Source organism: Hypomesus nipponensis, chromosome 8 (assembly GCF_054491055.1).
Source record: "Hypomesus nipponensis isolate SF chromosome 8, ASM5449105v1, whole genome shotgun sequence".
NCBI lineage: Eukaryota > Metazoa > Chordata > Actinopteri > Osmeriformes > Osmeridae > Hypomesus > Hypomesus nipponensis.
Window position 1 is genome coordinate 902297 of NC_140368.1, and position 13840 is coordinate 916136.

Consider the following 13840-nt stretch of genomic DNA (forward strand, 5'->3'; position numbering starts at 1 on the left):
GTATACATCTATAACCCCTTTGCCATTCCCTGCCCACACAACCATCCTGCACGTAGCTCATGAAACACGTTATACACAGAGAGTTGAGTCTTTAGTACATTATATACCTCAAAAACATTCATTCACTTCAGCAGCCCTTTTCATGTGGAAAAGGTGAACTTGCTTGATAATAATAATAATAAAGTCCTTAACATTAAAACTATTAAAGTTACATGGACATACACTAAACATCCTTACAACACCCCTTTGTTTGTCTGTCTGTTCTGGTGGAAATGCTGAGTGAAATACTGCAATTTGTAAAATATCTGGGTAGAAAACTTCAATAGTAAAATTGGCTGCAAACAGGCACAGTTATAATAGGGACAACTTTAGTTAAGCGAGGAGTAGGTGGCACAAGAAGCACTGTTATGAACCATGGGTGAGGTGGTGCTCTGCGTACTGATCTGAAAGCCACAATATAAAACCACTCAGACATTCATATCGACAAACCTCTTTTGAACCTTCAAAACAACACGTGAAAAAGACAAAGTTATTGCCTATCCTCATAATAAACCAGGATTTCTTTAATTAAGGGATTATTTTCAATCATTTTGATAACAGGTACTATATTTAATTTGACTTAGTTGGACACTCATTTAAGGATTTAAGGGCTAGTGGGAAGCTTCTGATGCAGTTCTTTGATGTACGTTTTCCAAACTCCATCCTCTTCATTAATTCAGGAGGTCTACATAATAAACTCCATCCTCTTCATTAATTCAGGGGTTCTATATAACAAACTCCATCCCAGGGAACCCTCTTTGATACTCTGAAGGTTTAAGGTGCCTTTATAAAAATTAAAAAAAAGAATCTGATTCTCGCATTCTTTTTGATCATTAGAAGAGGCATCAAATAGTCACTATTCCGGGTATGAAATTGTAAAGATTACGAGCTAAATGAGTACATTTTAAAACAGAGTAAAAAGGGCTGCCCCATATAGCCTTAATGCTTCTTGTTATTTTAAACCAAAGCAATAATAAGGAAAGATGCACTACTGTCTAGAACTGATCCAAGTATTAAAGAGACTGTATGCACGACACTGCAAGTCATAATGCAAACAGGATCCCTGTTCTGCAACATATCATCTGGCCATGCACTAAAAGGCAATTGGAGGCAATAGTTGGATACATTGCTACTAGAGTGAAATAAGCCACGCGTCTTCCGATACCCTGACGAGACAAGCACTGCAGGTCCTGTTTAATCTGCAGAACCATTTATGATATCAACTGCCAAAAAACTGTTTTCATTACCCTCAAAACACCTGGGAAGGGACAACAACCATAATTAGTCACAAACACAAGAAGAAGTTATCTAGGTCCTCACAACAGCAACACCAGGCGGCTTTAACAGTTTCATGTTGAACTATGACATTCTGTCTGCCCGTGTCTCCGTAGTGGAGGGCCCTGCAGCGGAAGCTGTCAGCCCCGGTCTCATCTTAGTTTCAGGTAAGCAGGACAAGAGGCACAATCAGACACACAGCTCCACCAACATCCTAGACACCTGCCTCCCTAGCATTCATGCACATTCAAGTCCTTATGTACTGCATTTCAGAATGAAACAATTCCCAAGATAGATCCTAATCTGATTCCTTTTGTGTTTATCCCAACTCGCTGCTTTCCAGACTGATCATCTTCTCTAAGCATCAGCCCGTCTCTCCTTACACCTGACAGCTTCCATCTCCCTCTTCAGCCTCCCCCATCCTTCCTGTCTCTCTAATCCTTGAATACAGTTGCGTCTTCATGACTGTGTGCCTTTGATTTTGAAAAACGTGTGCGTGTATTTCTGAGTCCTATGGGTAAATAGACCATTCACTGTATTGCTTGTACAAGAGAGAAAAAGAGACATTTTGGAAAAAGCTTAAACCACAGCTGAAGAGGAAAAGAAACCAGAGAGAACGTAAACAGAACAGAAACACCAAAAGCCTAAAGTTACAGTATTCACTCAAACACATCATCACAAACACAGAGATTAAAGAGAGAGAGAGTTAAATATCCTACAGTTCAAACAGTCAACTATTAATGTACTACTTTTGTTCTTGCTCTTATGGTGGATAGTGAAGACGGAGTCTGAATAGGTGGCTGTGGCTGGGGAGGGTGAGGGATGGGCATGGGGAACACACGCTAGCCCCGTATGGTCACACGGAAATGGGTGCTACACATGCTACTTTGCATCCAGGAAAGCCAGAGGTCCAGGAGGAGTGGAGGGTGTTGGAGGGGTGGGGGCATGGGGGGGGGGGGGGGGTGCTGGAGGGTGGGGGAGTGGGGCAGGGGGGGGGGCTGTTCTACATGATCTGAATGAACGTTGTTGTTTATCTAAGGCATGGAGAAAGAATCAGGTCGGTCCATCACCAGGGCAGAGCGATCCATCTGAACCAACACTCAACCCGTTCCTCATCTTACAACGTCAGCTTCGCTGCCGGGGATGCAGGACAGCATGAGAGAGACGAAAGTAAACATGACATGATCCTGTCATCGGATGGGGCATGGAGGAGATGCTAAAGGTGGCATGATGGGGTGGGGGTGAGGGATGTAGGGGTTATGAGTATAGTTCTTTAAGTATTGCCCCCTGGCTCCAGTGGTGGTGGGGGGGGGGGGGGGCTGGCACTAGCCAGGAAGTCCTAGGGGGAAAGGAAGCGTTGATGGGGGTAGCGTGGCTTATTGGGAGGCAGTCTTCTGGGGCAGGCCAGGAAATGATGTCAGCGCCGTGGTCCGTGTGAGAAGTTGAGCTTGAAGGACTCAATCTGTAGCAGGAGGGATGGAGAGAGGGGAGGGGGAAGTGAGAGAAATGGAGAAAATGAAGAGAGAAGGAGAGTAGGGAGGGGAGGAGAGGTGGAAAGAAGGGGGGAGAGACAGAGGGTGGAGTGATAGTAAAAATGCAGAATTAGATGCCTGCAAAATAAGAAGTCAAAGATGACATGGTGGTCAGGGACTGCACAGACACACAGGACGGATGATTAACACAAGTCATATAAACACGCAAACGTCACAAAAGACATGGAAATGGGTCTTCTTTCAGCAAACAGATCACACATTCAAGATGTCACAGTAAATCCATCCTGCCTAAATATTTCTGACTACATTATTCCTGAAGGGAGAGATCCTGGTGGAGCTGCACTTACTTGATTCTGGGATGAGTGAGTCCAGGCCCTGGGTGTCCTGTAGGCCCTGGTTCCCACAGGGCAGGCCCTCCTTCAGCCCATTCTCCTGGGCCGGGCTGACTACCTGCCCTGGCTGGGAGGCTGGGGCCGGACCAGGGGAAACCCCAGGTGCAGCCCCCACCTCCTCTGCTGTGTCCTGCCTCCCTTCAGCCTGGAACCATGTCAGCTGGGTGTTAGCTGAGGGGGAAGCTGCTGCTAATGGTGTCTGTGTGTAGGTGTGTGAGTGTGAGTGTGCGTGTGTAGTTCAGTTGAACAATCATCACGTGGGACTATTACACTAACAAGCGTTTCCGTGTGTATGATATTTCTTAAAGAATATTAATAGTTATAAAAGTGGATAGTTCAATCAAGCTCTCTGGTTCATATTGCATCTTAAACATCTAGTTCCTTTGCACAATTCAGAATCAGTGCGTCTGTTAGCCTAAGAAACTACGATAGTTAGGTTGAAGCTAGCTAAAAAAATGGATAATAATGGGTCAAACTATGTGTAATGCAATTCTACAATGGTCCATTCGTCTAACACAGTCTCACCTTGGCGTTGTCACCACCTTGTGCATGATTGAGGTTATCCGTTGAGCCAATCTTGGACTGGGCCTTGAAGTTCACTTTGTGTGCCTCAATCTTGACATCGCCGCCCCCTAGAGGACGTACAGTCACTGGGTCAGGAAGTAGACGTGGGTAAAACAGTCAAGTATGGAACCTGGCCTTCCTTCCTCTCCTTACCTGGTTTGTGTTTGATGTTGGTCTTAGAACCACACTTTGACGTCACTTTGCTTAAGTCCACCTTCTTACTGAGTATCTGAACCTGGAGACAAACAAAACCAGCTGAGGACCAAGCTGTCTTGCTAAGACATCTTCGCATCTCTGTGAATCATTCATTCAGAACCGTCTGTCACCATTTTGTAACACAAGCTGTCAGCCATCCTCCGTGGGGGGGGGAGCAACATTTGACTGTGGATCAAGAGATTGCAGGTTCCTGTTCATTACTTTGGATGAAGGCGTCTGCTAAGTGAACGTGTTAGAATATATTTTCCATGACAGCAACAGGATGAAAACGAATCGAAACGGAAAGCCTGTGTGAAGAGAGCCTACCAGAGGCCAGAATCTGTGCAGGTCAGAGGTCATTAAGAAAAGGCTGGTGTTCTGATTGGTGTTCGGTTAGTTAGAGACAGAGAAAAGAAAAGCTCAAGCCAAGGACAGTCAGCAGGGATCTAAGGAGGGCTGCTAGCTTACATGCTGTTCAAACCACAACACACAACCGCACCTGTGGCCACGGTTCTTCCAGGTGAATTAATAATCCGGATTATGATTGACTACTTCCTTAAATGCTCCTATGGGCAAAGCCTTCATGCTTCAATTAATAATGATTTTGCTGATCCCAAAACGCTATAAAATCTATGAACTGTCACGATTATTATTTTCATTGACTTGATTAAAATGCACTGGGGAACACACTCGCTGATCGATTTTGAACTTTGAAGACAACAACAGGTACTGGAGCTCTCTCCACTTATTTCCTATCACAGCAATAGAGAGAAATGCTCCTAATTAACGGCCTCTCCTAACGTTTCATGCTTCTGCTGGTCTGTGGCTGCTGTCCTGCAGTGTCCCAGCCAGGAGACCTGCTGCCCTGCAGTGTCCCAGCCAGGAGACCTGCTGCCCTGCAGTGTCCCAGCCAGGAGACCTGCTGTCCTGCAGTGTCCCAGCCAGGAGACCTGCTGTCCTGCAGTGTCCCAGCCAGGAGACCTGCTGCCCTGCAGTGTCCCAGCCAGGAGACCTGCTGTCCTGCAGTGTCCCAGCCAGGAGACCTGCTGTCCTGCAGTGTCCCAGCCAGGAGACCTGCTGCCCTGCAGTGTCCCAGCCAGGAGACCTGCTGCCCTGCAGTGTCCCAGCCAGGAGACCTGCTGCCCTGCAGTGTCCCAGCCAGGAGACCTGCTGTCCTGCAGTGTCCCAGCCAGGAGACCCCACACGGCCGCGCCCAGACAGCTGGCGTGCTCGTGTGGTGGTGTGGATGGCCATCGAAGCTAAAGCGCACTCTAGTACTTACTTTCCCTCCTCCAGGGACATGCTTCATATTGTCCTTGGAGCCCAAACGAGACGTTACATGGCTGAAGTCCAGTTTTTTGGAGACTATCTGAACCTACACAAATACAGCACAGCAGGAGAGAGCAGAGGGGGGGGGGGTCACCACCAGGGGTTAAAGGTTAGAGGTTAGAGACACAGAGGAGAGGACGGGAGGGGAAAGATGAAGGAGAAAGAAGGGCAGGAGCTTCTCGAGGCCACTCAGGCGGTGTTCACATGCACGCATGCCAAACACAACACAGCACCTTCCATCCACCAAATAAATTGAGGGTTCATAAAACCAAGGCAAGGGGGGTTAGACATCCACACACACGCTACGGCTCAGACTCCCGACAGCCTCAGGAGTCTCCAGGGTCCTAGAGCTGCTCTGGTTAGGGGGACAGAGGGCTGTATTCACAGGTTTAACTCGACAGGCCGTAAGTGAGAGCTGATTTCATAGGACCTGCTGTCTGGCTACAGCCTGGGCTGCAACAGGGAGGTAGCAGCAGTGTGGCTGGTTGGAAGCATTAGCTTGAAGGTTAGTCCATCCTAACATTGCATTTCCTACCTTTTCTATGAGCGTCATTGACCCTGTGGAAGCTTGTAACTTAGCTGACAATCCACTGACGTGCTTATGAATTGGCTTTTTGTTAAAGTGTAACTTAAAAAAAAGAGTGACCAGGAATGAGAAACTGTGGAAATCCTTAACGTGTCATTTCTCATGATTTTGCTTCAAACAAATGTTTATTTACCCTTGAACAGAAGTGAAAACTGTTAGAGACCTGAAGAAATCCAAACAGTTTCCTCCGAAACCAGTTCACCCTAAGTAGACTCTGGGAGCTCCAAGGAGCCGTCGAAGCTCCAGTATCTGGATCATGTGAACGTGTGTGTGCCAGATCCATGTTTGAGGTAACAAATGAACATGAAAGGACAGACATCTGTATTATCATGGAGAGGTCAAGTATGCTGTGTGCATGTATGATGGAAGAAAGTGAAACAGAGAGAGGATGATATAGGATGAGGATGATACAGGATGAGGATGAGCGAAATGAGGGAGAGAGAGACAACAGGGAGAGAGACGACAGGGAGAGAGAGACAGAGACAGAGAGAGAGACAGAGACAGAGACAGAGACAGAGACAGAGACAGAGACAGAGAGAGAGAGACAGAGAGAGAGAGAGAGAGAGAGAGAGAGAGAGAGAGAGAGAGAGAGAGAGAGAGAGAGAGAGAGAATGAGCATGAAGATAATGAGGGTGTCGAGGGTGAACTCACTTTGCCCTGGCTGGTCTCCTTGGAGGAGGAGTCAGTCTTACCCAGAGCACCAGACACCTGGAGGAGACAAGCCCCACTAGATCAATATCACAGAGGGAGGAGGGGGAGGGGGAGCGGGAGGAGGAGGGGGAGCGGGAGGAGGAGGGGGAAGAGGAGGGGGAAGAGGAGGGGGAAGAGGAGGGGGAGCGGGAGGAGGAAGAGGAGTAAAAGGAGAGAGGAGGGTAAAGAGGTACACTAAACCATTTGGCAGTGTACCCAGCAGCATAATTCATCTGATCTTGATCAATCCCACAGCCCTCATGGACACAGCCATGCAGCAGGATGTTGCCCTGTGGGGCGGGGTCACCAGAGGGATCTCTCTACCAGGAGACGCAGCCAGCCACGGGGACGGCAAGAAGGGGGGAGTGACAGCAGGACGAATGGAGGGAGGAGCCAGATGAGAAGATGTACACAACTTGGAGACAAATCAAATGGACAGCTGAGATGGGGGTGTTTAACTGTGAGGGCAGTGTGCAGGGCAGTGTGCAGGGCAGTGAACAGGAACAGAAAGTGACTAAGGTGCTACTCAGGGTGCATTATGGGAGTGAGAAGTGTGCCGTTAACCCATGTTTCTGTAAACATGGTTCAATTACCTGTAAGTGGGAGGATTTTTTTTTTGAACAACTGCCAGGCCCCACCTAGGACCCAGCCCCTACCCCTCACTCTAACCACCCCTACCCCCACCCAGCACCACCCGCCCCTGTCCTTACTCTACCCCTCTCCCCACTCCCCGCAGTTGTACCTTTCCCCCTCCAGGTTGGTGCTTCATGTTGTCGGTGGAGCCGATCTTGGAGCGGGCGTTGCGGACATCAGGGGCGGTGCTGGGCCGGGGGGCAGTACCAGTGGTGGCGCTGGGCCGGGGGGCACGGGGCACCGGGGGCTTCCTGTCCGGCCCGGCAGCAGTGGAGGAGGCGGGCACGGCGGGCTTGGGGGCAGGGCGGGCACGGCTGGTGGGGCCGGAAGGGCTGCTGGCCGTGGAGCTACGGGCGAGGCTGGGCCTGGGCCGGGCCGAGTCCACTGGAGGAGAGGAGAAGAAGAGAGGAGAAGAAGAGAGGAGAGGAAGAGAGGAAGAGAGGAGAGGAAGAGAGGAAAGGAAGAGAGGAGAGGAGGAGAGGAAGAGAGGAGAAGAAGAGAGGAGAGGAGAGGAGGAGAGGAAGAGAGGAGAAGAAGAGAGGAGAGGAGGAGAGGAAAGGAAGAGAGGAGAGGAGGAGAGAAAGAGAGGAGAGGAAAAGAGGAGAGGTTGTTAATCCCCTGGGGATGGTTCAAAGCTGAAGCCTGGCTCTGAATTTCTGAAGTAGCAGGGAGGGGATTGTGTGACTTCTGTAAGACATCCAGTTCCCTGGTAGCACAACAACAAAGCCTGACGTTTGCAGTTTCTCCTTGTGAGCTCCGCTCGAGAACGTGGCATCAGAAATTCCCTTCAGCTAAGCATGGCACCTCCCCCCCCGAGCCTGATCCCTGTCCTGTTATGCAAGCCTGTAAGAGACTGTGAGAGAGTGTGCAGTACTTCCACTCAGGATGACTACTTCCTGTCAACACTGGTGGATGCTGAGACACTAATCCACACTGTGCTGTGTCGAGGTTTTCAACTCTCCCTCTGCCTCTCTCTCTGCCTCTCCCTCTGCCTCTCCCTCTGCCTCTCCCTCTGCCTCTCCCTCTGCCTCTCCCTCTGCCTCTCCCTCTGCCTCTCCCTCTGCCTCTCCCTCTGCCTCTCCCTCTCCCTCTGCCTCTCCCTCTGCCTCTCCCTCTCCCTCTGCCTCTGCCTCTCCCTCTGCCTCGCCCTCTGCCTCTGCCTCTGCCTCTCCCTCTGCCTCTGCCTCTGCCTCGCCCTCTGCCTCGCCCTCTGCCTCGCCCTCTGCCTCGCCCTCTGCCTCTGCTTCCCTCTCTGCTTCCCTCTCTGCTTCCCACTCTCCACAGCTTTGTTGCTGTGTTATTATTACTGGGATATTTAGGAAATTGAGGAGAGAGAGGGATGGAGAGAAGAGGGACAGAGAGATAGAGAGAGAAGAGAGAGGGATAGAGAGATGGAGGGATGGAGAGGTGAGATAGAGGGATGGAGAGGAGAGATAGAGGGATGGAGAGAGCTCCAGTACCTGTTGTTGTCTTCAAAGTGCCAGGTTTGCTGTCCTCTGCTGGTTTGCTGTTGGTCTTTGTGGCTGATTGATACAGAACAACACAGGAATTACAGCTGTGAAGACTGCATCTGTAAACCTGTTTCATTACATATGTGTGTGTGTGTGATGGTGCATGAGGGTGTGTGTGAGGGCCACAGGGCCTTACCCAGGGCCTCACCCAGGGCCTCACCCAGGGCCTCACCCAGGGCCTCACCCAGGGCCTCACACAGGGCCTCACACAGGGCCTCACCCAGGGGCCTCACCCAGGGCCTCACACAGGGCCTCACACAGGGCCTCGCCCAGGGGCCTCACACAGGGCTTTACCCATGGCCTCACACAGGGCCTCGCCCAGGGGTCTCACACAGGGCCTCACCCAGGGCCTCACCCAGGGGTCTCACACAGGGCCTCACACAGGGCCTCGCCCAGGGCCTCACCCAGGGCCTCACCCAGGGCCTCACCCAGGGCCTCGCCCAGGGGCCTCACCCAGGGCCTCGCCGAGGGGCCTCACCCAGGGCCTCACCCAGGGGCCTCAAACAGGGCCTCACACAGGGCCTCGCACAGGGCCTCGCACAGGGGTCTCACACAGGTCCTCACACAGGGCCTCGCCCAGGGGCCTCACACAGGGCCTCACCCAGGGGCCTCAAACAGGGCCTTACCCAGGGGCCTCACACAGGGCCTCACACAGGGCCTCACCCAGGGGCCTCAGACAGGGCCTCACACAGGGCCTCACACAGGGCCTCACCCAGGGGCCTCACACAGGGCCTCACACAGGGCCTCACCCAGGGGCCTCAGACAGGGCCTCACACAGGGCCTCACACAGGGCCTCACCCAGGGGCCTCAGACAGGGCCTCACACAGGGCCTCACACAGGGCCTCACACAGGGCCTCACCCAGGGGCCTCAAACAGGGCCTCACACAGGGCCTCACACAGGGCCTCACACAGGGCCTCACACAGGGCCTCACACAGGGCCTCACCCAGGGGCCTCACACAGGGCCTCACACAGGGCCTCACCCAGGGCCTCACACAGGGCCTCACACAGGGCCTCACACAGGGCCTCGCCCAGGGGCCTCACACAGGGCCTCACACAGGGCCTCACCCAGGGCCTCACACAGGGCCTCACACAGGGCCTCACCCAGGGCCTCACACAGGGCCTCACACAGGGCCTCACACAGGGCCTCACACAGGGCCTCACACAGGGCCTCACACAGGGCCTCACACAGGGCCTCACACAGGGCCTTACCTAGGGGCCGCTTGGCTGTGGCGCTGGAGGCCGTGCGAGAGGCCAGCGGAGCGCGAGTCAACGTAGCAGGTTTAGCGGTCGCCGTGGTGACGGTGCCGTTCTTGGTCGCCGTGGCGGTCCGAGAGGGAAGGGGGGCGCTGCCAGACGGCCCTGAGGGGCGCTTCTCTGTGGGGGTCTGAGAGGGGGGAGAGGTTAAGAGAGAGTGACACAGAGAAAGAAAAAGAGAGAGAGAGTGACAGAGAGAGAGTGACATACAGAGAGAGAGAGGAACACTTCACATCTGCAATGAAGTACTGAGTGTGCATGTAAGCAGATCAAATGTAATACTAAATCAAGTCATCCTTTAGATGGTTATCATGTAGGATTCCTGCTGCTGAGTCCAGTGTTCCTATCCAGAGCATTCACATCATGCACTGCTCTATATAGGCAACTGTGCACGAGCAATAAGTGACTCACCCAAAGCCCAAAGGGCCTTATTTAGATGAAGGAAATGTTTAATTTACCAGCTAACTGCACTTTCTGTAGTTAAAGAGGCCACCAGTAGAGGGCGATAGAGAAAGGACAATCCTGACCTCATGCTACTGTACAGCATGTTGCTTACAGGGTTATCTCACAGTACTCAAACACACACACAACTGTGCATGGGCTCAGTGAGGAGAGAAGAACATGTGTTTGTGCTGCTCCTTCCTCAACTGAACGGAGGGCAGCTTAGGTACAGAGAGGTAAAGAGGCAGAGAGGTAGAGAGGCAGAGAGGTAGAGAAGCAGAGAGGCACAGAGGCACAGAGGCAGAGAGGTAGAGAGGCAGAGAGGTAGAGCGGCAGAGAGGTAGAGAAGCAGAGAGGCAGAGAGGTAGAGAGGCACAGAGGTGGAGAGGCAGAGAGGTAGAGAAGCAGAGAGGCACAGAGGCAGAGAGGCAGAGAGGTAGGAAGGCAGAGAGGTAGAGAGGCAGAGAGGTAGAGAGGTAGAGAGGCAGAGAGGTGGAGAGGTAGAGAGGCAGAGGTAGAGAGGTAGAGAGGCAGAGAGGTAGAGCGGCAGAGAGGCGGAGAGGCAGCTCTGGTTTCCAGGTGTGCCACTTCCTGTGTGAGGGACGGCTGGCAGAGAGGGGGCAGAGAGGGACCCTCAATGGAGGGTTAGATACCCCTTAAGAGGGTGTAGGGACCCTCTAAGTCCCGCTAAAAGGGGGTGTAACTCACCTTGGGTTTAACATCCCGGGGTGCCGGGGTGGCGGAAGGGGGACGGCCCCCTGCGGTGGCGGGTTTTTTGGTGCCAGGGGGCGGGGCAGATGCCTTGGGGGCGGGCGCTTTTTTAAGGAGGGCAGCGGAGGAGGAAGAGGGGGCGGGGCGCTTGGGGGCGGCCGTTGTGGCAACTGTCACCGAGCTGGGCCGGGGCTTGGCTGCGGCGGGGCTTGGTTTAGTTGTCCCGGCAACAGGCTGCGAGATGGAATGGGAAGAGCACCAGACACATGGACAGCAAAAGAAAAGAGGGGAAAAACGAGGAACGAGAAATTAAAAAATGAAATCAAACAAACAATGGAGAACACCATGGTAACAGATGGAGAACACATGATAACAGCAGGTGAAGGAAGCAGCAAAAGCAGCACTTATCGTAAATGATAAAATGACAATTTTATAAAAGGTAATTGCTCTGATGTTACAGATGAGGGAATCTCAGCAGTATCAAAGTATTTCCATACAGGCAGCAGCAAAGCATCAGCATGAATGATGATCTATCCTACAGCAACACTAGGATACGCCACGTACCCTTCATGTGTTCCCTTTAGCACGGGTGTAGGAGAGCGCCACCCGTTGGCCTGACCTACCTTGGGCTTCTTGTCTGGGCTGGGCGGGTCCTTCCTCAGTGCAGCACTGCTCCCATTGGTCGAGGGCTTACTAGACGTCTTTTTTGCCTTCTCAACACCGTCAGCTTTAGCGGTCTTCTCTTTCTTCTCAGCACTCGTCTTGTCCTCTGCTTTCTCCACCTTCACCGGCTGGTCCACCTCTGGTTTGTTGTCTTTCAGATCCTTCTCAACCTTCACCGGCTGGTCCACCTCTGGTTTGTTGTCTTTCAGATCCTTCTCAACCTTCACCGGCTGGTCCACCTCTGGTTTGTTGTCTTTCAGATCCTTCTCAACCTTCACCGGCTGGTCCACCTCTGGTTTGTTGTCTTTCAGATCCTTCTCAACCTTGTCAGGCTCCTGTTTCTTGTCTTCTCCTGCGGTTCCCACAGCAACCTTCTTCTCCTCCTCAGGCTGTGTCTTCCTGGGGTCAGACGCGTCTGACTTGAATGCTGTTTCCGGTTTCCCCGGAGCCTCCTCGACCCTGACAGAACTTTGTACTTTCTCCATTTGATCACGCGTTTCCACTTGCTCGACGTTTCTCTGTTCCTTGTCCATCTTCTGATCTTCATCCATCTTTTCGATTTTGTCTGCCATGTCAATTTTTTCTATCAGGTCAACGTTCTGCACCTCACCAGACTTTTCAACCTCACCAGACTTGTCTGTTCCTAGCACCTTCTCAGTCTTGTGCATCTTCTCCTCCTCCTTCTCCGTAGCATGTGTTTTCTCTCCCATCGCAGAATCAAACTTCACCGTGACACCCTTGGTCTCCACCTGGTCCAGCTTCTCAAACATGTCAAACGTGTCCATCTTCTCATCCTTCTCAGGCTTGTCCATCTTCTCTGATTTGATGACTGTTACAAACACAAAATGAGAGAGAAACAATTGAATTTGATTCCTTGTCTAAAACATCTTAATACTGTGTTCACACCAAACGCAAATTGAATTTTTCGCAACTTACATGGCAACATGTAAAGTTAAGTCTATTGCGTCTTCCGCTTGAGTCGAACATTTTCAAGATTATCGATGTTGAGATGTCAATGATGTTTAGAAGAAATGGAGGGTAAGGTTATAGTAGCTGTCTGTGGGCGCCCTCTGCTATACCACACTACTTCGTATTTGTTTATAGTCGTCATTTCGGACATGGTTGACGACGAAAACCAAAACGGTTGGTTACTAGCGATTTGCGTGAATAAACACAAATGAACGCAACGTGAAAATGTGCATCATTCGTGCGAAAGATTCGCTTCGCGTTTGGTGTGAACACATCATTAAACTGGGGGAGTTTGTGTATAAATGATAGGCTACATTAATTAAGTGACTGAACTGAATTCATTAGCTGAGTTTAGATCTTAGTTATAGCCAGACATTGTATAAGGATCATGATTCCAGTAAGGTAATTTCAAGTGATTTTCCATCGTTCACTCAATATGTCGTATTCAAGTCACTGAAACTGTCTGGTCTAAATGTCACTACTGTTCCTCATCCCCTACACCATGTGACACTGTCATGGGCATCCGGAAAAATTGAATTGATTGATTGAAAGTTCTGTCAGCATGAGAAAAGTAAAAGAAAGATAGTGCCCTGGTCCTCAGGAAACACAATCAATAGTCGTCGTTATTGGTCGTGTGTGCGAGGTGATGAACAGGGGCTGTCATGGTAACCCTGTTCTGCCGGAGAGCAAAATAACTGAGTCATTTTCAAACAAATCACAACACTCGGCTCTGATAGAGAATGTAGGAGAGAAAATCCAGTGCATGTTGGGATGCAGTACATACAGGCATGCTGTCTCTGGTGTCCTCACAACACCTTCAAGTCAACCGTCCAGCCTATGGATTATGTAAAGACAAATCCCTAAAGAAGATTATGAACAGAGGATTTCAGTTGGTTGACAATTTCCCCTCTATTAAACATCTATTGAACATCCACATGATGTAACCTCAGCAGAACTGCTGATGAGGAGTGTGACTGCAGGAGAACGGTGCTGATGACCTTGAGGTGACAGGTGACAGGGACCATGTCTTCCTACGTCATAGCGTGGAGGGCCAGCAGGCAAACACAGATGACCATGGGTCAGGGTGTGTGTTC

At 51.1% G+C, this 13840-nt stretch overlaps 1 protein-coding gene across 1 annotated transcript in view; it reads right to left on the bottom strand.

Annotated features, from left to right (window-relative positions):
* Positions 1-2782: 2782 nt before the first annotated feature.
* LOC146274655 (uncharacterized) overlaps positions 2783-13840 on the bottom strand; it is a 45039-nt gene continuing 33981 nt past the window's right edge. Inside the window, exons 7-17 of the mRNA XM_084702848.1 lie at positions 11738-12606; positions 11112-11348; positions 9918-10092; positions 8657-8719; positions 7306-7580; positions 6525-6581; positions 5241-5333; positions 3917-3998; positions 3725-3831; positions 3155-3344; positions 2783-2924 (exon numbers count right to left, since the gene is read on the bottom strand). Coding sequence (XP_084558974.1) covers positions 2917-2924; positions 3155-3344; positions 3725-3831; positions 3917-3998; positions 5241-5333; positions 6525-6581; positions 7306-7580; positions 8657-8719; positions 9918-10092; positions 11112-11348; positions 11738-12606 — 2156 coding nt within the window. The 3' untranslated portion in view covers positions 2783-2916. The remainder of the gene's footprint in view (positions 2925-3154; positions 3345-3724; positions 3832-3916; positions 3999-5240; positions 5334-6524; positions 6582-7305; positions 7581-8656; positions 8720-9917; positions 10093-11111; positions 11349-11737; positions 12607-13840) is intronic.